The 25,407-nt window shown below is 45.0% G+C and overlaps 1 protein-coding gene across 6 annotated transcripts in view; it reads right to left on the reverse strand.

Moving 5' to 3' along the window:
• Nucleotides 1–25,407, reverse strand: part of CHCHD6 (coiled-coil-helix-coiled-coil-helix domain containing 6) — a 246,330-nt gene that overhangs the window by 115,760 nt on the left and 105,163 nt on the right. For 2 of the 6 annotated variants that reach the window (XM_045991348.1, XM_045991349.1), the window contains exons 5-6: nt 2,624–2,707; nt 1,625–1,759 (exon numbers count right to left, since the gene is read on the reverse strand). The exons of 2 other annotated variants lie outside the window; for them this stretch is intronic. In XM_045991348.1, coding sequence (XP_045847304.1) covers nt 1,625–1,759; nt 2,624–2,707 — 219 coding nt within the window. The remainder of the gene's footprint in view (nt 1–1,624; nt 1,760–2,623; nt 2,708–25,407) is intronic. 2 more of the 6 variants (XM_045991350.1, XM_045991351.1) reach the window with 1 other exon arrangement.

A 25,407-nucleotide genomic window follows, 5' to 3' on the forward strand; every position in this document is an offset into this window, starting at 1 on the left:
GGGTGCAGGACCGCATGTGGGCCCTGGGCCAGCATGGGCAGGCGCTGCTCCCGGCCCACAGCCTGCGTGTCAACACCACGTCTGGGGTTCGCTCCCAGCTGCCATAAGACCCTCACCAGGCCTCAGCACCCCCAGCACTCACCGCTTTCTGTGGTGAAAGGAAAAACACTCCTCACTTAGATCTTGCAGTGTGGGCGTGAGGAACAATTACTTAGGGAGATTATAAAGCATAGAAGCCCTACAAAATATGATTTCCGCACTCAGGAATAATCATCTAGGGAATAAATACTGTAGTACAAAGGGGTCAAGATGTCTCCTCCCCCTTAAAAATGAGTCTGGATTCTGCACAGGATTTCCCTACCTGCCAATCACAGTGGACCAGCACTCGAAAACAGTGTCCTCCAGGCAGAAGGGCAGCAGGGTTCCAGACGAGAATCAGTGGACACAGCATGGTACCCCCACGAGCCCAGGCCTCTGTGCCCCCCATCCCAACCTTTCCTGGCCCCTAACCACGCTCTCAACTATTTTGGATGGTCGACGATGATTCAGCAGCTGTTCCAAGTTTCCCCTAGAACAGGTTTCCACCATCAATTTCTAAACTTAAGAGGAAATGGGGAAAAAAAGAAAAGAAAGGAGGCTGCTGATTGGAAGGCCCTTAAGCCGTGTGTACAGAAGCTGAAAATGTCAAGGTCTGAGAGTATTCAACAAATGAAAGCAGAATTATATAAAAGCAACAGCTAATAAAAAAGATTGTCAGATGCCGTGTTCTTCATCTTCCCAACCATTACGGGAATAAAATTATCCACGGAGAAGATGGAAAACCTTTCTCAAGACTGGTACGATTAAGCTTAGGATGGTCCCTCTTTGCTCCCCCCTTCTCCAGTGCTGCCCCTTCCCCTCCACCCCCCTCAACCCGTCTCCTCACCAATCTCTAGTTCCCGGGATGTTGGAGGTGCTTTCCTTCTGTATGTTATCCAGCAAAATCCTAGTATTTAATAGTCAGGCAGGTGACCCTGTTTTTGCACCTCCTTCTGGAAGCATTCAATAACTTTACAATCATGCAGAAAACCTCATTTTAGAAAAAGCCCACATCTGCATATGGAAGGAGTTGAGGCTTCTCTGTAGGATGAAGGGGAAGAACAGATGAGACGGAAGGGCTCGTCCAGGAGAATCTCCTTCTTTCAGCAGAGAGCTGGGCTGAAGGAGGAGAACCACAGTGGGGATGAGAAAGGAGAGTGACAAGGGGAAAACAGATTTGAGACGAAAAAAAAAAAAAAGTAACCCAAAAAACAAAAAAAGCACTGTAAGGCTACTGCCCTTCACTCCAACAGACACACGCACACATGCTTCCAGGAGTCAAACCAAGAGAGGGAAATGCAAGAGGAGCGCAGCAGGAGACCACAGAATTGCACACATAACAACACAAAAAAATCTGCGCTCATGAACATATGGGCAACTGTGATAATTAGAGCTATGGCTTGTGGAATGTTTTTACCCTTTCCCAGGATCTCAAATCACAATCCTTGTCATTACAGCTACAGTCAAACCTGGGCAGGAGGCTGTTCCAGGAAACCTCTCCTTGTTAAGGACCACCTCTGTAAGTGGTTCGGGGTACCCTGCTGACCTTCAGGACGATGCTTCCACCAGCGGGAGGTGTTGGGTGTTCACAAGACAATTCTGGCCGTCCCCTAAACACCCTACAGGAGGTGGACCGGAGTGTCCCGGGAGCAAAGAGCAGCATCTCTCCTGTCCCCAAGGCCTGGAAATCCAGAAATCCACGTTTCCATCAGCCTCCCCTGTGCCATGCCACAGGAGAAAACCCCTACAGAAATCAAGTCCCTCAGGCAACCTGTCAATTTCAAAGCTCCAAAGCGTGACAAATGATTCATGAAGATTTGCCTGCAATAAGCTGATGGCTCAGGTTGCCTGGCATGCAGTCGCAGGCAGGAGGAAGAACAATTTTTTTTAAACCTCCCAACCATCTCCTTCCATGTTTTAAGCCGTTTCTTTGAAAAATCTGTCATAATCAACAAATTAAGCCCCCCCCAAAGTAAGCAAGTTACCAAATGAATTTTCAAGAGTCGTTGTAGGCGTTAAAAAAGAAAAAAAAAGGGAATGATGCTACTATGTCTTTCAATCTCATTCATTTCAAAGGCTTATCCCTAGAAAAGTAGGGAGTGTGTAGCCATGGTGCACTTTGATCTCCCCGACTCCCAGGAGAAAATCAATAATACAACTTTAATATATTTGTACAGCAAGACTTCACATTATTATTATTTTTATCGAATGCAGCTTAACTAAAGTCAGAAAGGTAGGCTAGGTCTCAGCACCGCCCTGTGGTGAAAGTGATTTTTTTTTCTAAAAGGAACTACATAGCACAGCCAGCCACATTCACAAAAAGCGGGCCAATTAAAAACCAATTATCTCTGTGAAGACAACTTGTAGAAAGGGTGGGGGTGTGGTGTTTGCCAGGCACAGGAGGGCAGGTCCACAGCAGGGGATTGGCTGCTGGAGCAAACAGGGGAACCGGGAGTGCAGGCTCCTCTCTCCCAAACGGCGGCAGTGGACCCTGGCCAGGGGCTTTCAGGACCTGGCTCCCCAAGGCAGCTGACAGGAGCCTTACCTTCCTCTCAATGCGCCCCAGCTGCTCCTTACAGAAGGTGTCACGGCGGCTCAGCTCTGCCTCCCGGCTCTCCAGCTCCCTGGCCTAGTTGGAAGAGAACAAAGCCCATGTTAGCCGGCCGCAGCTGGGCTGAGTGTGAGCTGTGGGGAGAAACCGAGGGGGTTCTGTTCACAGAGGCACTGACCCTGCGAGAAGCAGAATCATGAGCTGAAAACCTATGCTATGCTAGACCACTTACGTACCCTGAAGTGCTTAGTTTCCACCAGAGGGCTTCGAGGTGGGTAGCTGCTAGAGTAATTTCACAGAAGGCCAGCACTCATATTTACTGAGTGCTGACTGTGTGCCAAGTACTGGTCCAAGGGCTTCCCACAGACTTTCTCACTTGACCCTCAAAACACCCTGGAAAGGTAGGCAGGAGTATTATGACGCCCCCATAGGCGAAGAAATGGAGAGGCTTAGTGACTATCTCAGCTCACAGATATGAGGGAGGAACTAGGGTTTGAGCCCCAGCAGGTGCAGGGCCTGACCACAGAGCTGCACTGCCTCCAGGCCACACAGCCTGGAAGGGCCAGAGCTGTCCCCTGGCCACAGAGTTCTCACCCCAGCACCAGACCGAGCCACCGACTCACACATGAGGTCACAGAGATGGGGATGCCAGACTGCCCTTCTTCTGGAGAGGTAAACTCTCTGCTTCAGGGGTCAGATATCCAAAAGGTGAGCAGTGTCAGAACCCTAGAACCCTAGAGCTGGAGAGGACAGCTATCCCCTCACCCACCTGACAGGGAACAAACAGAATGGCTGATGCACATGGCTGAGGACACCCCCCCTCCCCAAGGTTACAGTTATGCTGAGGGGCTTGGCTAACCAGGGCAAGCAACCTGGAGTTAGCATACTTGTGGTTGAACCTGCCCACCCTTAACTAGTTGTGTGAGCGAGTTCCAGCTTATATGGGTACCATATACAAGCCTAAAGCAGAAGTGCCTGACCCGCAGGACTGTATGGAAACCCCTGCAGAAATGGGTGGGGTCACAGCAGGCCTCCAGCAAGGGATACTGCATCCCAGCAGTGTCCTGCTGCCTGGGACACCCATGGCCCTGGAGCCTCTCAGGACCTCTGCAGGATACAGCCCCAAGGCCTGCCCCCACACAGGATCTGAGAAGACCAGAGGGCTGGTTCAGTGCTCCTTCAGAGAAGTAATGCCCTCTGATCACCTATGGGATCTACCCCATGGAAGGGCCCAGTGAGCTCCAGCCCCATTTCAGGCTTCCGTTTCATTTAATTATCATGACCCCAAGAACACAGAGCTAGTCCATGATGGAGGCCAACCATGGATCTAAGTTGCCGAGACTCCAAGTACTGAGCTGCTTCCTTCAGACCACACCATGGTGTCGGTGTGTGGGTCTAAACTGTTCAAAAAGACTGAGCAGGACAAGAACCAATGTTTTTGAAAGCCCATTTCATTGGCCATGCTGCTCCCCTGATGTGAAAATTTTCTAAAGCCCAGCAGGGGGCCAGTAATGAAGAGCCAAGCACAGAGTGGCAGCGACTCCTTTCCCTGAGCAAAGGCTTGGGTTTAGCGGACTTGGCTGTGCTCACGAAGACCCGGATGGCAGGGCTTGGGTGCCGGCTGACAACCTGACAGTCACGCTCTCCTATTGGCCCCGCCACTCACTGGCCTGTACGCTTGAGCAATTTGTTATCCTTTTCTTGGGTATGTCCCCCTTACCTGCACAAAGGAGAACAGAGCAGAAACTTGGCTTCTGAGGCTGCTGTAGAAGATCTAAAAATGCCAAGAAGGCTTCTGGAATGGCTGTGGAATGCCAGCACTTCAGAAAAGCTAAATACAAACAGTGAGACTGAATGCTGGGGATTTCTCGCAGGATTTTTCAGAGCACGATGCCTAGGCAGTGTCCCAGGAAGGGGAGCATGGCTAATCCGTGCTGGGCCCTGCACAGCCATCTGGGGCCCCAACCTTCACTGTCCCTGGTACGATCAGAAGAGAACCAGTCTGACACAATGAAGCAGCCACTGCAGGAGTATCTCCCGGCACTCTGGATTTGCCATCTTCTGGCAAACAATCCCAGTTACCCGGAAAGATGACATCTGAAAGCAAAACTGCCATGAGGCTCTTCTGCTGCCATTCACTTGAGGTCAGTAGGACAGTAGATGAGGAGGCCACCCTCCCTCCCGTGGACACATCAGGCTGCTTCCTCTGGGCAGCGGCTCCAGGGACGCTCAGCTCATGGTTCCTGGGCCTGAGCCAGCATGGAAGTCTGTGTCAGAAACGGGATGCAGAGCTAAGGCTCTGGGCAAAGCTGTCCAACCATGGAGGCTTCCTCAGGTCACAGAGAGACAGTTCATACACAGGAAGAAACACTGAGGATATGGAGGTCTCCTTTTACAGCCATGTCAATCAGCAACACCACTAAGCTGATAGCAGGTAAGGACGTGATTGACTGTTTAGAGGGCTAGGAGTCTGTCTCACCCCCTGTGAAGGAAGCTCTGTGAGAAGGGCCTGGCCTGCCTTGGATTATCCCCAAAGCCTTCGCCTCCACCACAGCGAGCCGGCAAGGTGGCAGGCTCACCGACTCTGCCCAATCCCCTAACGGGCACCACCCACTGACTCCGTTCATCTCTGAGATTTATAATGAAACCCGGTGAGTAACAGTGGACAGGAGGTGACAGGAGGGGGAAAGGGGCTATGGCAATGAATGTTATACCAACACCTGGCTGTCAGTGCCCGGCCAGGAGCAGGGCCTCCACGATGCTGCTGGGGTGAAGGAAGGCGGGCCTCAGACACCCTGGTCACTCTGCATAGCTGCCATCATCCAACATGTGCCTCCCCGCACTCACGGGAGGCCACGTGGCAGGCACCCCGCAGCATGGCCGTGGAATTAAGGAGGTGCCGGCAGGCTTCACTGACTGATTCGGTAATTTATCAGAACATTACTGGGCGCCTACCATGTGACAGACACTATCGCAAAGGGGTTGTGGATACAAAAGGGAAACGAGAAAGAGTTTCTGTTCTCGTGGAGCTTAGATCCCAGTGGGAGAGACAAATGTGTGTGCAGAAAAATAAGATAACTTTAGAGAGGGTATGTGCTGGGGAGACCACGGGCAGAATAACTTGTGGGGTAGTGGGTTGTTATTTTCTCTAAGGAGATTTCCAAGCCAGGCTTCTGAGGAAAAAAAAATACTGAGTAAAGTTTGCTGTCTCCGATACAAAGGCAAAATATCACCGTTATGAAGATCTACTTGGTGGATTACAGTCTTTGAATGGGGAATTGAAAGGAATCTTCAGTGATTTAGCCAAGGACTTCCTCTAGTCAAGAGAGCATAGTGAGTTCACACTTTGATGCATCTCCCCTGCTCTAAACACATAGCAAGAAGAGATAAAATAGAAGAACGGGAGACCAAAAAGACATGGCCAGGTTCAAAAACAAGATTAAAACATCCAACAGAACAGGAATGCAAAGCAGGAGGTGAGGCTGGAGCCACAGGCCTGCTGGGCTCTGGGTTAGGAGTCAGTGGAGACAGCCAGAACTAAGCCTGCCCCATAGAGCAGAAGGACTGGAGCCAGTCTTGCCACCTGGAACCCAGGCTCCCCCGGAATGAGAAGCTGACCAAAAAAATTCCGGAAGACTCCTGTGTAGGGATGAGGTTCAGTCCACGGGCTGCATCTTCAGTCCACTCAGCCCCAGGCTACAAATGAATCAAGTTCCCTGCTCAGGTCTCAGCTCTGCAGCACTAGTACCACCACGGGGAGGGGCCTCAGAAGGCCACAGTCACACGTGTCCCTGAATGTGGGTGGCAGGTATAGACCACCAGAAAAATACTAGGCAGGGAGAAACAAAAATGACAGAGAAAGTAAAGCAAAGCAAAACAAGACAAAAATCAAAACTTCCTACTCAAAATGCACCTGCAAACCAAATCCCAAATATGTGAAGAAATGTGATGCTTAGAAATAAATCAGCAATAAAATCAGCAACTGGAATACGAATTCATTCCAGATGAAATTAATTTTATGGGACATCATGACAAAGAATTTTTAAAAACTTTTTATTATGCAAAAATAAAACACAAGACAGAATAATTTAATAAAACTCCAGATAGCTATCGCTAAGCTTCAGAATTTATAAACTAAAGGAAATCTCGTTTCACCTATATTCCCTACCTTCTCCCTATCCCCAAATTTCTTACAGCAGATCGTTTCACCAGTACATACTTCAATATATTTCTCTAAAAGATAAGGACTTGTATTTTCCGAAATCAAACCACAGTACCACTGCATACCCCACCAAATTGATTCCTTAACATATCAAATATTCAGCCAGTGTTCAAATTTCTAATTGATAGAGGATTTTACATTTTTTTGGTTTTTTATTTGAGAGAGAGAGGGAGCATGGGGGTGCAGAGCAAGAGGAAGAGGGAGCAACAAACTCCCCACTGAGCAGGGTGCCTGATGTGGGGCTCCATCCTGTGACTCCAAGATCATGACCTGAGCCTAAGGCAGATGCTTAACTGACTGAGCCACCCGGGCACCCCATTAAGGGATTTTAATAGCACATGTTTAAGGTACTCAAAAGATAAATGAATTTCTGATTTAAAAAGAAAAAATTATGAACCTGGAACAGGAAAATCCCCAAGCACGTAAATACTATGAATTAAAATTTTTTCTAAATAAAAAATAAAATGGATAAGACAAACCCTAAATGGAGGGCAGTAAGGTGGAAATTAGGAAGGAAATTAGGAAATTAGGAAATTAAAAAGTAGCACAGAAATGTGATCCAGAATGTTGCAATAGAAGATAAAGATAAAATGTACAGAAGAGGAGCTGAAAAACTTGAAAGACAAACTGACAGACTCCAACCAATGTCTAAGAACTATTTCAGAAGAAGAGCCGAAAGGGATGGCAGAGAAGAGGAGGTGGAGGAGGAGGACAAAGGAGGGAGAAGAGAGGAAGGAGGAAGATAGACGATAGAGCAGACGTTAGAAGGGGAAGGTCAGGTAAAATGAGGTGGGGAAGGGAGCAAGATGTAGCAATAAGGAGAAAGTTGGGGTGGGGCCTGAAGGTAAATGGGGGTGGAGGAGAATAATAAAATTAAAAGTAAGTCAGCTGTCACAACAAACATGTGGTAGACAGCTTCTGAAATGGTCCCCAATGATCCCATGTCCTGATACTCATGTCTTTGTGTGATGCCCTCCCCTCAAGTAGGGGCTGCACCTAGTGACAAACTTCTTGTGGGGGAGGGGCAGAGGGAGAGAGACTCTTAAACAGGATCCATGCCCAGTGCAAGCTGACAAGCTGACAAAGGGCTCCATCTTGCCACCCTAAGATCTTGACTTGAGCCCATATCAAGAGTCTGAGGCTTAACCAACTGAGCTACTGTGGTGGCCCCTCGTGACAAACTTCTAATGAATAGAATCTGGCAAAAAGTGATACAATGTCACTTTCCAATTGCAAAGAAATAGTGATTTTTGTCTTGCTCATCCTCTTTCCCTTGCTCACATTAAAGAAGCAAGCTTCCATGCTGTGAGCTGCCCTATGGAGACGCCCACACAGTAAAGAACTGAAGGAGACCTCCAGCCAACAGCCAGAAGAACTAAATCCTGCCAACAGATGCATGAGGGAGCACAGTAGCATGAGGGAGCATGGAAGCAGAGCCACCCTGAACCCTCAGATGAGACTTCAGCCCCGAGACAGAGGCATCTGGGTAAGCTGTGTCCAGATCCCTATCTATAGACTCTGTGAGAGAGTAATCTTTATTGTTTTAAACCACTAAAGGTTATAATTTCTGATTAGGAATAGACAATGAAAACAAAACGTGAACTGATTAATCTCATCTTTTTAAGAGAAAATGATTCTCACTTCGGATAAAAGAAAGAGGGCGCCTGGGTGGCTCAGTGGATTAAGCCGCTGCCTTCGGCTCAGGTCATGATCTCAGGGTCCTGGGATCGAGCCCCGCATCGGGCTCTCTGCTCTGCAGGGAGCCTGCTTCCTCCTCTCTCTCTGCCTTCCTCTCTGCCTACTTGTGATCTCTCTCTGTCAAATAAATAAATAAAATCTTTAAAAAAAAAAAAAAAAGAAAGAAAAAGAAAATCTAACTATATGTCATTATAAGACACCAAGCCCCCATACTAATGATCTTATAAAACAAAAGAAAACCCTTCATGGGACATCTATACTGCAGTGTCTACTGTTTGTTTACACAAAACGTTGAGCGAATATTCCACCAAAAATATAAACACACAGACACACGAAAATAATGACCTACCATAAAGAGAAATACTCAATGGAATCAGACATGACAATGGTCCAGATGTTACAAGTGACACAGAGGGACTCTGAAAGAACTATGATCAATACGTGAAAGAATCTAACAGAGAAGGGTAGACCGCATGTGTGAAAAGAGGGAGAATTTTCACAGGGATAGGTGAGGACTCTCTGGCCTCCATTATTTATGATGAGAAATAAACTATTAATATTATTGAGGATCCCCTGCATGTGATGAATTGCTTCTCTCCTGTTACTTTCAAGAATTTTCTTGTTGACTCTGGTGTTCAACGGTTTGGTTATGATGTATCTATGTGGTCAAGATGCTGGAGAAGTAGCAGGCCGAGACTATGATGTATCTATGTGTGAAACTCTTTGGGATCTCCTTGTGCACAGCCTTACACATTCATCTGGACTTCTAGATTTCCAGGAATATGTTGGAACTTTTCAAAGTCTTCTATGAACATCTTGTTATCTAGCTTTTTTTTTTTTTTTCATGATGTTATTTTGAGAGGGACTGCATTAAATGTGTAGATTGCTTTGGGCAGTATGGACATTTTAACAATATTTGTTCTCCCAATCCATGAGCATGGAATATCTTTATATTTGTTCATGTCATCTTCAATTTCTTTCATCAGTGTTTTATAGTTTTTGGAGTACAGATTTTTTTCTACTTTGGTTAAGTTTATTTCTAGGTATTTTGTTATTTTTGGCACAACTGTAAATGGGGCTGTTTTCTTAATTTCTCTTTCTTCTGTTCATTATTAGGTTATAGAAATGCAGCAAGTTTCTGTATGTTGATTTTGTATCCTGTAACCTTACTGAATTTATTTATCAGTTCTAGTAGTTTTTTGGATGAGGCTTTAGAGTTTTCTGTATCATGTCATCTACAAATAGTGAAAGTTTTAACTTCTTTACTAAGTTGGATGCTTTTTATTTATTTTTCTTGTCTAACTGCTGCAGCTAGGACTTCCTATGTTAAACAAAAGTGATGATAATGGACATCTTTGTCTCATTCCTCATCTTAGGAGAAAAGCTCTCAGTTTTTTACCATTGAGTATGACCTTAGCTGTGAGTGTTTTTTCTTTTTTTAAGCTTTTGATTTATCCCATTGTTTGCCCAAACTGTTATCTCCCTCCTCAAGCAGTCAGGTGCTCAATAGTTGCCTCTGGTTGTTTTTGAAAAATGCCTCCTAGGGAGAGGTTGTTTCCACTGGACAACATCTGAGTCTAGTCAAGTAACAACAGCCTTGCAAGTGGGTTCTTCCAGGAACCACTGGACAGGAAAAATAATGACAACTCTCCAGCCTTCGGACTTTGAAGAATTCTAATCCTTCTCGGCCCTGTCCAGTGGTTGTCAGGCTGCTGGTTTTTACTATGATTGTGGCTGTTGGTTTTCAAAGTTACTGATTAGCTGGGGAAAGGAGACTGGGGATAAGACTATTTAAAATGCCACAAAAATCACTATTCTTACTGAGATTCACCATTTTTCTTGAACAAATGCTTCTAGATTGCTGTAAGCCTTTGGTTAATTTCCAGAGGTTTGGGGAAAAAAAGACTCTGAGCATTTTCATGGCTTTTACAGAAGGGAGAATTTTCAGAGGTCCTCACTCCACCATTTTTACTGACACTATCTAAAACTACAAAGTAGAACCAAATGGAAATGCTAATTTCTAGCATTTCTAGCATGCTATGGCATGAAATTATAGGTTTATTAGAAGACTGGACAGAACAGAGGAAAGGATCAGTGAACTTAGAAACAAGTCATTAGAAATTATCCATATTGAAACACAAAGAGACAAAGCATGAAAAATAAAATTAAACAGGGCACCCAAGACCTACAGGACAATATCAAATGGTACAGCATAACTGTTACGCTGAAAAAATAAATAAAATGGAAAAAAAAAATGGTACAGCATATATTTAATTGGAGTCCTAGTAAGAAAAGAGAAAAACAGGGCAAAAGAATGAAGAGATAAAGGCCAAGAACTTTCCAAAGTTAATTAAAGACAATAAAGAACAGATCTGAGAAGCACAGAAAAACCCCAAGTAGAATGCTTTTGTAAAATTCTTAAATAATTCCTGGAGAAATGGAATATTTTTTTAACATAGACTGTCATAAGTTTGAAAAAACAAGTAATTTCTAGCACCACCTCTAAAAAAGCAAAAAAAGGTCACAAATAAAAAGTCAGTTGATAGGATAAAATGGAATTCTTAAAATATACTGATTTCGTCTCCACCCTCTCCCTACAAGACAGTAGGAACAGAGGAACAAAACACAGCTAGAACAAACAGAAATTGAACATCAAGATGGTAGATTTAAATCCAATCACATCAATAATCATATTAAACAAACAGATTTAACTCTTTATATTAATTTCCTATTTGCAGTTGTAAGAAATTACCAAAAACTTAGTGGCTTAATACACACATCTATTTTCTCTGTTTCTAGAGATCAGAAGTACCAAAATCATGGTGTTGGCAGGGCTGTTTATTTCTGGATGCTCTAGGAAAGAATCTATTTCCTTACCTTTCCAGTTTCTAGAGGCTGCCTGCATTTCTTGGCTCATGACTCTACATCACCCCGACCTCTGTTACCATCATCACACCTCCTTCCTTGAATCTCCCACATCTATCTTTCCTTGATAAAGACCCTTGAGATTACATTGGACCCACGTGGATAATACAGGATAAAATCCCATCACATATCCTTAACGGTAGTCACATCAGCAACGTCCTTTTTATAATATAAAGAAATATATTCATGGGTTCTGGAGATTAAGAGGTGAATATCTTTGGGGGACCACTGTTCTGCTTACCATACTCACCAGTGAAAGGCAAAACTCTAATGATATGTTATGGATTAAAAGTATATATTTTAAATATAAAGAAACAAATGGGTTAAAAAAAATGGGAAAAATATATATCATACAAACACTAAGTACAAGAAAGCTGGTGTCGTTATATCAAATAAAAGAGAATTCAAAACAAAAAATATTACCAGATATAAAGAGGAGCAGTTCATAATCATAAAGGAGACAATTATTCAAGAAGAAATAACAATTATAAATGTGCATGCACCTAAAAACAAACCTCTCAAATACATAAAAATTCAACTAAAGAATATAAACAAATCCATAGTTGAAGATCCCTCTCTCCAAATACTGACAGAACTAGACCAAAAAATCAATAAAGATACAAAAGATATAGACAATATTGTCATCCAACACGATCTAATTGACATTATACATTATTCCATGCAACAACTACATATACACATTCTTCCTAATTGAACATGAACAGTTCTGAACACAGACCTTCTCCTGGGCTACAAGAAATTTAAACAGATGAAATCAAACAAAGTATCCTCTATGACTGAAAAATTATTTTTTTAAAAGATTTTATTTATTTATTTGACAGAGAGAGATCATAAGTAGGCAGAGAGGCAGACAGAGAGAGTGAGAGGGAAGCAGGCTCCCTGCTGAGCAGAGAGCCCGATTTGGGACTTGATCCCAGGACCCTGAGATCATGACCTGAGCCGAAGGCAGCAGCTTAAACCACTGAGCCACCCAGGCGCCCCAACTGAAAAATTATTAAATTAGAAATTGCGAACAGCAAGATGCCTAATCCTCAAATGTTTAGCAATTAAACCTATTACTCAAGAATCCATGACTCCTACCCGGGAGGAAAATTAGTATTGAGAAAGAGACCTGGACATGACAGAGATGATCAAATTAGTATATAAGGATTCCAAGATAGCTACGATAAATACTTTCAAGGATTTAAAGGAAAATGTGAACATAATGAGATGAATGGAAACTATTAAAAAAAAATCAAAGAGAAATTTGTGAGAAATGTAAAATACTATAAAGGAAAGGCTGAAAAAGTGAATGCTACCCTCAGTGACTGATGGAGAAATTTCAATATCAACTGGTAACACATATAAAATTGGATTCCTGGGGAAGAGAGAAGGGGAGAAGGTAGTAGGAAAGTATCTGAATATCTGAAAAACAATGAATGAAAAATTTATAGATGAGTTAAAAAGTATAAACTCACAGAGCCATTAAGTTTAATTACCAAAAGAACCAATAAATACAATGTGATAAATGCTCTAACAGACATGTATAAACTGTATACCTATAAGTTTAAGATACATGATTTCCCCTGATTTACAAAACAAAGCAGATTTAACAACAACAACAACAAAAACTCACCCCAAAGAATTTTGCTGCCCCGATGACTTCACACTGATTAATTAATTCTATCATATATTTAAGGAAGAAATCACACCATTTCTAAGCAGACTCTTTCAGCAAATAGAATAGGAGGGAACACAGTCCAGTGTATTTTATGAGACTATTATAATAGCAAACTAGACAAGGGCATTACAAGAAAAGAAATTCACAGACCAGCATTACTTAAGAAAAGAGATGTAAAAATCCTTAACCAAAAAAAAAAAAAAAAAGGCAAATCAAATGTAAAAAAAAAAAACAACCCAATAATAATATCCCATGATCAACTGGGATGTATGCCAGGAGCCCAAGGTTGCTTTAACATATAAAAATCAATCAACATACTTACCACATTAACAAGAAAAGGAGGAAAATCATGTGATCATTTCAAATGGATTCAGGAAAAGCATTTGAGAAAATAAATACCCATTTATGAAAAAAACTTGCAGTAAACTAGTAACAGAAGGCAATTTCCTTAACTTGACGAAAAGCAGGTACAGAAAATCTACAGATGATTATTGGTGAAATACTGAACAATTTCCCCCCAATATTGCAAAGAAGTTAATATGGACTTAGAAGATTTGAATAATAAAATTAACAAGATTGATCTAATAAACCTAACATTTACATTATTTTTAGAGCTGAGTGGAATATTTGCAAAAATCAATCACTCTTCTAAGACACAGCCACAAAAATAAATGAACAAATTTCAATGTATCAATATCATACAGACCACTTCTCTGATGAAAATACAATTAAATTACAAATCAATAATAAAAAAGGCAGTTAACAATGGATCTGGTAATATGCCTTCCTAAATATAACTCATAGGCTAGGCAAAAATAACAACAGAAATTTCAAAACTAAAAAGAAAATGAAGTTCTACATTTAAAACAAAAGTGTGTCATAGCTAATAAAGCATCTGAGAGTAAGTTAATAACCTTAAGTACTTTCTTTAGAAAAAACTGAGACAAACAAAAAAAGTTCCTCATTTCATGTACAAATAAAATGACTCAAATTAAGTGACTTGCTCCAGGTCACCCAGAGGTAGGGTGAGGAACACAGGGTTCCTGACTCCCAGTTCACCAACCTCACATTTTGGGATCACAACATCCCCTCCTGAACTGTGTGTTTTAATAATGTCAAATCACTGGCTGATCATCAAACTGGATGCCTTTAACCGTATTAAAACAGTACTCCTTAAACATTGAGAGCACATTTGAATCACCTGGGATTTTGATAAATACATATTCTGAATTATAGGTCTGAGATGAGCCCAAGATTACACATTTCTAACAAGCTCCCGGGTCATGTTACTTTGAGTAACAAGGCACTAGATCACACCTACACTTAGATAAATGATGATTATAATGGCATCTCAAAGACACAGCAAGATCCATGATGGGTCTAAATTATGTACCACATAACCCTTCCTTTAAATTAATGATAATGTACTCTAATTTTAAGAGATGATCTAGGATAATGGTTTAAGAGAGCAGGCTTTGGAGGTAGAAGAAACTAGGTTTGAATTCTAGATCCGTCACTTCTTACCTAGTGACTTTGGCCCAGTCAGAACTTGTCTAAAATAGAGTTTCCCAATCTGTACAATGGAGAGATTAACACAATCTATGCTCCATGAGGTTGTTGTGACACCAAATGATATCATGAGCTAAAAGCATTAAACTTAGTATGTGGTACACTATAGTTAAAAAAAATAAATGAATGGCAACCAAGAATGTTTAGCATGACAATAAAAGGGTTCTTGTTAAACATCCAACCAGAAAAGAAAACACACCTACAACAACCATAATGGATAAGAGGTTTCTAATGTAAAAAGGTAAATCTCAAGGACAAATACAACTTTGAGATGATCTGAGATAATGTCTGCACCTGCACTGACACCAAGATGCTCAAGGACATTCTTTGTCAGCCTCCAGCTCACGTAGGCCACACACCAATGTTCGTTTTCCCTCATTAGTCCCATATGTCTTCCTTCTCCATGTGTCTGTGTACAGTAACTGTCACAGAGGTCTTCTTTTTTAAAAATGGTTTTGGATTTTTCTACTGATACAAAGTTCACGTACCATAAAATTCACCCTTCTAAAATCTACGATTCCGTGGTTTTTAGCGTATTCACTAGGCTGTGCGAACATCACCACTATCTAATTCCAGGATATTTTCATCACCCCAGAAACTCCATTTCCATTAGCAGTCTTTCCCCATTTTCCCCTGCTCTCAGACCATAAATGTCCATCAGTTGATGCATGGATTTTAAAAATGTGGTATATCCACACAATGGAATATTACTCGGGCAGAATATGATCAAACTGCCGATACATACAATATGGATGGATGAACGTTGAAGGCATTAAACCAATGAAAGAAGCCAGACACATAAGGCCACATATTATATGAGTCCATTTATATGAAATATCCAGAGTTGGCACATCCACAGACATAGAAAGCAGATTAGTGGTTCCCAAGGGCTGCAGGGAGGGGAGAATGTGTACTGACTACTGAGGGCTATAGGGTATCTTCTAGAGGTGATAAAAATGTTCTAAGATTAGCTTGTGGTCATGCTTGCACAGCTCAGTGAATACACAGAAAACCACTGAATGGTATACTTCAATGACTAATTTTATGGTATGTGAGTTATATATCAATAAAGATGTTAAAAATACATAGGATTACAAAGAAAACCAACTATACTGAAGTGAGGTTATCAAAATACTAAGGGAAGCCTCCCCCTCCCTGAGGTCAGGAGACCAGTTTGAAGATGGATGCAGTGAGTAATCAGATGATAAGGACCTGAATGGAGGGGGGTTGGGGTGAGAAGGAGGACCCAACAGGAGTCTGACGAATGAAATGCAAGGGAGGAGAGAGAGAACCACGGCGAATCCCTCAGGTTGCTGGCCTGAAAATGGCACCCCCTACCTATATGATGAAGACAGATGCGACAGTGCTCCTTGTATTTACACGTGTCATCTCTACATAGCTACGTGTATTCACACAGCCAATACCGTGTCTAGCACGTGGATATACTTACATAAACTGCCAAGTCTCGCCAGATGCCAACGTGAGATGTGATCTACTTGTGTGTACACAGAGATACGGTTCCAGATGACAAGTCGTGTTTCTGCTTGTCTGTTTACCAGCTTGCACCCTTTCTAGACTATAAGTTCCTGGAGGTTGGGGGCTTGCTGCTTTATCCCCAGGGCCACGCAGTAAATATTTGCTGAAAGATTAAAATGAATGATACTGGGAATACTGGGAAGTTGATTTGGGAAGAGATGCTAACCTTTTTTTTTAAATTTTTATTTATTTGAGAGAGAGAGAGAGAGAGTGAGTGTGAGCACAAAGTGGGGAGGGGCAGAGGGGGAAGCAGACTCCCGTCTGAGCAGAGAGCCTGATGCAGGACTTGATCCCAAGACCTGAGATCATGACCTAAGTTGAAGGTAGACGCTTAACACCAACTGAGCCTCCCAGCTGCCCGGAGAGATGCTAACCTTTAAGAAGATAATACATTGGGATGGTTAAGAGCCCTGCATTCAAATTCTGACTCAGTCATTATTTGCCAAGAGATAGCAGCTGAGGTGCTTGATTTGTTTGAACATAGGTGGCTTCACAAGGTTGCCATAACAGCTTGTTGCAATGTTGCCCTGATGTAGAGGTCCCAGGAACACTGGTGTGTGTCTCCTCTGGGTCTGAAGAAGAAACTATCCCCAAAGTATCCATCTCTGTCTTCCTTCCACAAGCCGCACAAACAGGCGCACACTGTTTCACTGGCTCAGCACAGGTCTGGCGGTGGACTGCAGCTTAGCACAAGAAAGCAGAACTCCTGGCATTCCTTCACCAACTATCACATGGCTCCTGGCCAGGCCAGAGCCCAGGAGGAAAGTGGGAAGGGTCAGAGCTGCAGAGGCACTGCTGACCCCAGAACCAAGTCCTAGCTCCCCAGAGTCTGTGGAGAAGGTGGGAGAGGAACACCATCTGGGATACTCGTCCTCACTTTCGAAAACCACCTATTATGCCAGAAAAGAAAGGACAACAGCAAAGTGCCATCGAGAGGGAATGCTCAAAGTCACATTTTTGCTCCTCATTACTCAATGCATAATTTCTAAGAGTCACTGATGCCTCACAGAAAACTTTGAAAAAACATTCTATTACAAGACCATCTGCTGAAGTATATCGTAGGCTCTCTCTCTGCAGCACCCATTTTCTTTTATTACCAGGAAAAGCTGCATGAAAATGGTTTCATTCTGAAACTTGTATCTGCTCATGCTGCTTCTTTCCCAATCTCCACCCACAGGCTGCAGTGCTGAGACCCCATCTCCCCATCTGTAGCGTGGACAGGTGCCCACATCCAGAGGATGAGAGAACAGAGGCTTCAGGTGCGACAGATCAACGGGACAGATGGCCTCCAAGGCAACTGAAGCTTGCTGTCCCCACACAGCCCAGGTAAGGAAAGAACAAGACCACAGGGGAGGTGACAATGGAAAATGCTTGATGCCAGTTAACTCTGTGTATGCATGACATGTTTGATCCGATAAGTACCACAAGTTCTGCAGGATTCCTTCCTCCTAGCAAGACCTAGACGTTGTCCAAAAAGTACAATCTTGGTTATAACAAAAAGAAGGATCAGAGAAGTCTCATGAAACAAGGAGGGACAAGTCAATAAAAGCAGCAGTGACCATTTATTAACAGTTAATAAATAATTACTTAAGTGCTCCTTTAATTTACGCAACAGCCAGTAAAGTAGAGAACTATTATTAAACCCACTTACAAGGCAAGAAAAATGAGGCACAGAATAATTAGGTCACCTATCAGTACATGGGAGAGCTAAAATCTTAAAGCAAATGGACCTCATCCCCCAGAGTAATAAAATCCTATCTGGCATAATCTTCCAAGGAAGACTGTCTTAAGAAATCATATCACCTCTGCAGTTTCTAATACAGTCCTAGGCCACAGGAATGATAAGGCTTGGAAATTGAACATACCCATTCTAGTACACCATTCTCTTTAGTGGTGGGGTGGTGGAAAAGGAGGAAGGCGGGAGGAAGCCCAGATTTGCAGAGAGCAACAATGAACACACAGCACCTCCTCCAAAGTAAAGCCCTAAGCAATTGCCCAATCTGGTCTAGAAAAGCGCGTTGGCCTCGGGGCCCTCCTGTCTCAGTCTTATCATTCAGCCTTGTATTGGAGCACTTATCAGTTCCTCCCAGGGATCATGAACTCCCTGAGGACAGCAAACTTTCATCTCTACATCTGAAGCTTTGAACTCAGTCAGGGTCACTAAGCATTTGCTGAACAGACAAAAGAATAGGTCTAGAAAGAATGTTGAGCTAGGGGCCTAAGAACTGCCTGATCCTACTTTGTTTGGTCTGTTAGATGGTTTTGGTTTGGTTTGGTCTGTAACTAAACCCATCACCGGCATTTACAAAACTGGAAACTTTACACAGAAAATATTTTGACTTCCACAGGAAAAACCGGAAAACGGGGCCTCAGCCAAGTGAAAGGATGAAAGCTTCTGCTGTGGACAGGACCACTGACTCCAGCAGCCACACCAGCCACAGCCACCCTCAGTGAGAAGGTTCCCTGGAGCAGGGTGGTGGAGCCCTGATCTCAGCAGCCCACCTGATGCAGCCAACACTTCCTACCCTGCTGACAACCACTCCTGGCTCGGAAGCTCTGCACAATCCCTGCTCTGACCTTTGCCTCTCCCTAAAAGTGTTCCTTTTGTGTGGGCCACAAGAGTGTCCTTAGTGCCAGTAGCAATGGGGTGAAGGATACTCTCATGAATGAGACACACAACAGGGGAATGGCTAGATGTACACTAACAAGCAAATAAGATGCCGGGCGCTGACAAAGGGCTATGAGAACAGACTAACAGCCCAGAGAACGGGTGACAAAGTGACAGTGGGTGACCACACAAAGCCCCTCTGAGGAGGTGACATCGGGGCTGACAGCCAAATGAAAGGAAAGGAGGCCCACAAAGATCCTGGGCAGCTCCTTCCCAACAGAGAAGACACACATGCAAAAGCTCCCACATAGGAACAAACACAACACGCTCAAGGCACAGAGAGAACAGAACACACACCAGGATACACAGATGGGTGAAGCAGGAGGGGCGGGGAGAAAGCCAGGCCAAGGCCACTGTGCAGGCAGGGCCTGGCAGGCTGTGCCAAGGAGTACACAGTGTCTTCTAGGAACAGTGGGGAGCCACTGGGGAGTTTTAAGCAGGAGGGTGATATAATCTGATTTATTTATTTTTTAAATCCAGTTCATAAAAGCCAAACTGGAAGGCTGCTGCCCAAGAGGATGGCCTGATTATCTCTCTTCCAGCACCGTGCACTTGCAAGCACAGGCACACAAAATATCAACTGTGGTTATGACAGCTGTATGCTACACAAAGGAGGCAAGGAGAAACCTTTACAGAGGAAATAATATGCAATTTTCTAGCTGAACACCTTTTAAAAAGTAATGACGGAGAATAAAACGTGAGTGAGGCAGGGCTGTCTTCCGGCGCAGGGTAACAACATGCCACGTGAAATAAGCTGAAGAGTCGGGCTAGGCGAGCTTACCCTTGTATCAAAATGCACAGGCTGAGAAGATCGAGATGGGGAGGGAGATGGGGAGCCAGGATTCAACTCAGCTGCCTGCTGCTTCTCACTGTACTACAGATATTAAGAGTTCAGAGATGCTGCTTAGCCGTGACATGCAACTGAACCGTGGCTGCTAGCAGAGAATAAGGCCTGATCTACAACCCCTGCTCCAGACCAGAGGGAAATACACATCCCAAGCAGAGGCAGCCTTGCCTGTGAGTGCAGACTCTCTCACGCCCCGAGGCTTCCAGAGCAATCCTTCTCTAACCTGAGGTGAACCTCAGACCCAAGGATCAGGTGTGCAAAGCATTCTGCAGAGTGCCAGGAGGTGAAGGAGTCAGAGAAGCAGACCCTAACTGGCAGCAGGTGGCTCAGATCCTACCCTGAGCCCCTAACTGTGGCAGCAGGTGGGGGGAATATTAAATCCAGGCAGTCTCCCTGGAGACCACAGCCTCAGCCACTATGGCTAAATTTTATTCCATAAAATACTGTGAAATAACAATAACTAGCATTTGCTAAAACATATGAATTATTGTCAGATTTATTTCCTCTTGATAGCATTCAATGATCTGAGCTAATATTACCATTATCCCTACTTTACAGATAGGAATACTAAAGAAATGATTTGCCAAAGGTCACAATGCCATTAAGTGGCAGCCCTGGGAATTAAATTCAGATCTTCTGAGTTCAAACCCTATCTCTCTTCCACCCCCGACTCCTGCCATCCATCATGCTGGAGCTTAGATGTAGTCAGAGACCCCAATTTATGGCTCTAAATGTACACGAGAACAGATTCTGCTTAATTAGTCCCTAATAAAACCATTGTATTAGTAGTCAGCAATAAATAATTTTAATATTCACTAGCTTTGTTTTAGTAGTTACTAAGAGAGATCATGGGCTCTGTGCAGCACCGTCTGTCTTCCCTCCACTATAGACACCTAGACCTGGGCTCAAACAACATCAAGAACACAGAACAGCCACCATGGAGCCAGGATGGGGCTCCCTGGGCTTTAGGTCTGTTCCCACGGCACTGCCCAGTGGCCAAGCTGCAGAAGATGGCAGAAGTCACACTGATGGTAAGTTCTCATCCCGGGCCCCGGCAGCTATCCAGATGTCTGCTCAAACTCTGTGGGTCCATCTACAATCCTTGCCAGGGTTACCTCAGGGCATAATGATATGAGAAACTGAGTAATACTCACTGTTCCTCGCGCTTGTCTCAACCACCCGGAAAAGGCTGCCCATTTCCCACGGCAGCACCCCTTCCTCCACAGACTCATGAGACTCCTCAGCTCCCACTGTTCTGTGCCAGAAATGTCTCTTTTTCTCTACTGTGCCTGCCAGCCTGGCAGATTCTTTGAGGGTCTGCCCACACGCTCTGTTGTTCAACTGTCCAAGCTCCGACCAACCCTTCCCTCAGCATCCTCTAAATCCTGTCTTGGGGTCTCGGGCGCAGGGGGAGGTGCTCCCCAATTTCTAAGTGGGGCCACATACGTGCACTCTCTGTACCCATCAGAGGGGGCCCCTGATTCGGGCTCCCCCCCATCACTGTTCCATGAAATCTGAATGCTGAGTAAATGACACAGACTGGAGTGGCTGATGGAGGGCACAGTGATAGCAACAAGAGCAGCAGTACAATGAGGATGTGACTGGGTAGAGTTCCAGAGCGGAGGCCTGCCTGGGAGCTCCCTTGCCTCCAGGCTATTCCTGACAACTGCCCCCACCTTGGCCCCTGAATCACGCCCACCGGCAAGGCCCCAACACCCCTCCCATGAGTTCCCCCTCTGTTTACGACTGCCAGAGCTGGCTTCTATGGCTGCAGTCAAGGTCCTGGCTGACTTTTGCTTTTCCTCTCATCCAGACAGAACTGTTTCTCTCATTGGACTTAGATATATTTTATAATTACTCTAATTATTGTTACACTAAGTGTTCTATAGCTATTGACCCTCCTCCAAATACGGGAACAAGTACCTGGCAAAGAGACATGGAACAAATGGATTGAACAAGATTTATATATTTATACTTTCAAGTCAACAAAAGCATAACCTAGGCCACCTAAAACAATGCTGTGACCTTCAGGAGTCTTCTTGGGAGGTTACACATTTACTCTCCAACAAACACCACATGACCATGGTTACTGCTGCGCCTACTAAGTGGATGCTGGATGAGGGCCCGTCACACTCACACAGCCATGACGTGGCGGCGATGGGGTTTGAATTCAGGTTGGTGCGATTCTGAGGCCCACATTGTTCCTGCCTCCCCCACACTGCTTCTCAATAGGTCTTCTTAAAGGACTACGATGGGCAATGTAAATTCTTTTAACAAAGCTGCTGCTGTTCAAACTACTGTTTAGAAACTCTTTTCAGAATTAATGTTTTGATGCCTATCTTTAATAGTGGCAAATCTTCGATCTTTAAGAGAAGTTCTGAGTTTCTGGAAAGAGCCAGAAGGTTTCTGTGTCTGGGCCAAAGAAGGAGGCAAGGTGTCCTGACAGGGGGTACACCCAGCCACAGAATAAGCAGAGTGCACTGAACCCCAAGAAGAAACTGACTCCTCATGTGGATCCATAACTAGCAAGTCCTAGGAGTGAGGACGGGGTTTCAACTCTTAGAGCTGGAAGGGATGTGGTGAATGGGTCCACATGTGTGTGCTCATGCATGTGTACACACATGCATACGTGAGTGTGTGCACCTGTGTGGGACTGATTACTGATTACTTCCCATTATACCTCTGGTTACACCCTTATGGGAACTGTGTCAGTGTGAGCCTCGTCTGTCCCACTATACTTTGAGGCACTGCAGGAGCGCTTAGCACAATGGGAGGCTGGATCTGCAAACTGCTTGACCTGAGGTGATGACCAGGAAGGCAAAATGCTACAGTGAAGATTCTCCTCACCCTCCACAGATCAGCAGACCTTGGCTGAAGTGGAGCCTCCCCTTACATGCTCCCTCTTCCCTCCCAGTGGCACTGTGGTGGGCCTATCTCAGCTGACTGTGGTCACTTCTGGTCCCACACCAGCCTCCACCCCCTGCCTCTGCACAGGGTCAGAACACCAGAATGTCCTACTTGAGTCCATTTCCAAGGGTGCCACAAAGCAGAAAGAGCAAGTAAAGCACACTGAAATATGAGGATGGCAGTAATTCCAACAACCAGAAGACTCTCTCCAAGCATCCTGTGTCCTCCCCTTGGCAAAAGCAAGAAAAGAACACCACCCTTCCTTTGGAAAGAGGCCCTGAGGACTTCCCAGCTTAGAGTCCTGATGTTCAAGCAGCAAACAGGCGGCACACATTCGAAGGAAGGATACTGATGGCTTTTTGTGTATTCCACAAATACTCAGAAGCCGCTACAAGATGACTGGCACGGAGGTTGGTGTAGACATGATGGAGAGAGGGCAGAGAGCCTGCATGCAGGCGCTCTGTAGCTTCTGGGACAAGGACCCTAACCCTGGCCTTCAAGTGCACTCTCTCGCTGTTGCTGGAAGGGGACCTTCAACACAAAGGCAGCGGCTGAAGCTCCGGCAAGTGCACTCTCTCGCTGTTGCTGGATGGGGCTAACCTAGAATGACAGAATGCAGCATGTGCTTGGAGAGAGGAATGGACAGGACACAGTTGCGCAAGCGCCTACCATGAGCCACCGGACACACTAGATGCACCACTAATACTCTGAGCCAGGGATGCTGTTATGAAATCCCAACTCTGAACCTTACTACGTGATGGGCCTTGAGAAAGTCACCTTGCCTCTCTGTGCCTCAGTTTCTCCATCTGCACAGTGGGGAAGACTATCAAAATCCTGTGTGGATAGCTTCACGTAGTCCCTTTGCTGTCTTCTTTCATCAACACCTGTTGGCCACATATTTTACACACCTTGGAAAAGCATTTATCATACTTTTTAGCCCTTTCTGCAGGAAGGACCCAAATAAGGACAACTCCAACAACCACACAGTGAGTCCCTCATGGCTCACAGCAAGGCTGTCACATGCTCAGCTCTTATTCAACCTCAGTAGCATGCTCCCACCCAGACAGTAAACCAAATACTGTCTTCTCCTTTCAGATGGCAGGGAGTGGTAAGAAGAGTCTCACCTTCCTTATGGAGATTTAGAATGAGGCTGAAGTGTACCTACTGAACACAACCAGCTTCTCAGTCCAGCAGACACAGGGCACACGTGCTGACCCAACAGGGAATCGTCTCCCACAGTACTAGATACCAACCCAGGGCAGGGTGCCTCTGACCCTGAGAGAGCGCTCTGTTGACTGCAAGGGTCCCGCTGGGCCCTGCTCTGTGCGAGGTGTCGGGAGCACTGAGATAAATCAGGCAAGGCCACTGCCACCACTTAAGTTGGGGAGACAGACACATGACTAACTGCAGCAAAGCACTTAAAGTATTATCACAGAGGTATCTGAAGAGGAGAGATCACCCAGCTCTACCTCGGAAGGGTCAAGACAGTTCGGAGAGGAGGAAACAGTCTAGCTGAAGACTGAGAAAGTCCATTAGGCAGTGAAGCAGGCCAAATATAAGCCACACAGCACATAAGCAGGCACAGGCACATGAAAGAACTGTCCTGTGAGCGATGGTGCCACTTGGCTGCAGCCCAGAGGGAGTGAGGAGGAGCAACGGGGTATAGAGCCAGGAGAGGCAGGCAAGGCCAGAGCCCAAAGGGCCCTGGAGGCTATGGAAAGGGTCTAGGTAACAGAGAGGCTCTGAGGAGTTGCAATGAGGGGCATTCTTACTCCAAATGGCCTCTTCTTGAGGTCCGTCTCATGGAAGTCCTAAAGGAAATTGCTAGAGGGAGGGGGACAAGGGTCAAAAGACCATGCAACCAATTTATGGTTTAGACAAGAGATGATGAGGCCAGAAAACGAAAGCAGTGGCCATAACTAGGCTTCCTTTTGAAGAGAGATTATGGGGTGAGGGGAACACGTCTACACCAAAGAGAAGTGAGTTGGGACCCAACAAGAGCAGTGGGTGAGGAGAACGGCAAATTCCACCGTGAACACGCTGTGTGTTCGGTGGTCTCTGATGAGAGGCGTCCAGGAGACACAGCTGGGTGTGTGCGCTGGCCGAGGCCTCAGCAAGTAACGCAGAGGAGGGGACCTTCAACACAAAGGCAGCGGCTGAAGCTCCGGCCCAGAAAGCCCACCTAGGCGTGCGTGCTACCCGTGGCTGGGGCGTGGCCCTCAGCGGGGCCAGAGTCTCTGAAGAAGTGTCACATCCATGGCCCTCCTTCCTGTCCTCACATCCTAGTTGGAACAGGTATCCAGGGATGCAAGCAGTCCAAGGGTAACTAACACAAACTGGAGGAGATCCACTTCCCACACAGCACAAGCCTACTGGGCCACCTGTCCTGCAGAAAATGAATGATAACTCCTGGACAAGACCTAAAAAGTAGCCCTCCAAAGGCCCTGGAAAACAGCCAAACACTAGCAGAAGCTGGAGGGGAGGCAACGGAGGAGGAAATGGTACTAGGAGAGGACTGTTTTTAATGGATTTTACCTAAAAGCGGCTCCCATTTGGGGCCACAGCAGGAGCCTAGGAACCAAAGACAAAAGCAGAACTCTGAGTTCAGGGAGTGAAGGGGGATACCCCAGAAAGGAGAGACCCAAATCCTGCACATCAACTCTGCTCTGTTCTCTGGGTGACCCCAGAGCTGTACACATGTGGGACAAAATTTGCAGCATGCAGT

Source organism: Meles meles, chromosome 20, assembly GCF_922984935.1.
Source record: "Meles meles chromosome 20, mMelMel3.1 paternal haplotype, whole genome shotgun sequence".
In the NCBI taxonomy this organism is placed as follows: domain Eukaryota; kingdom Metazoa; phylum Chordata; class Mammalia; order Carnivora; family Mustelidae; genus Meles; species Meles meles.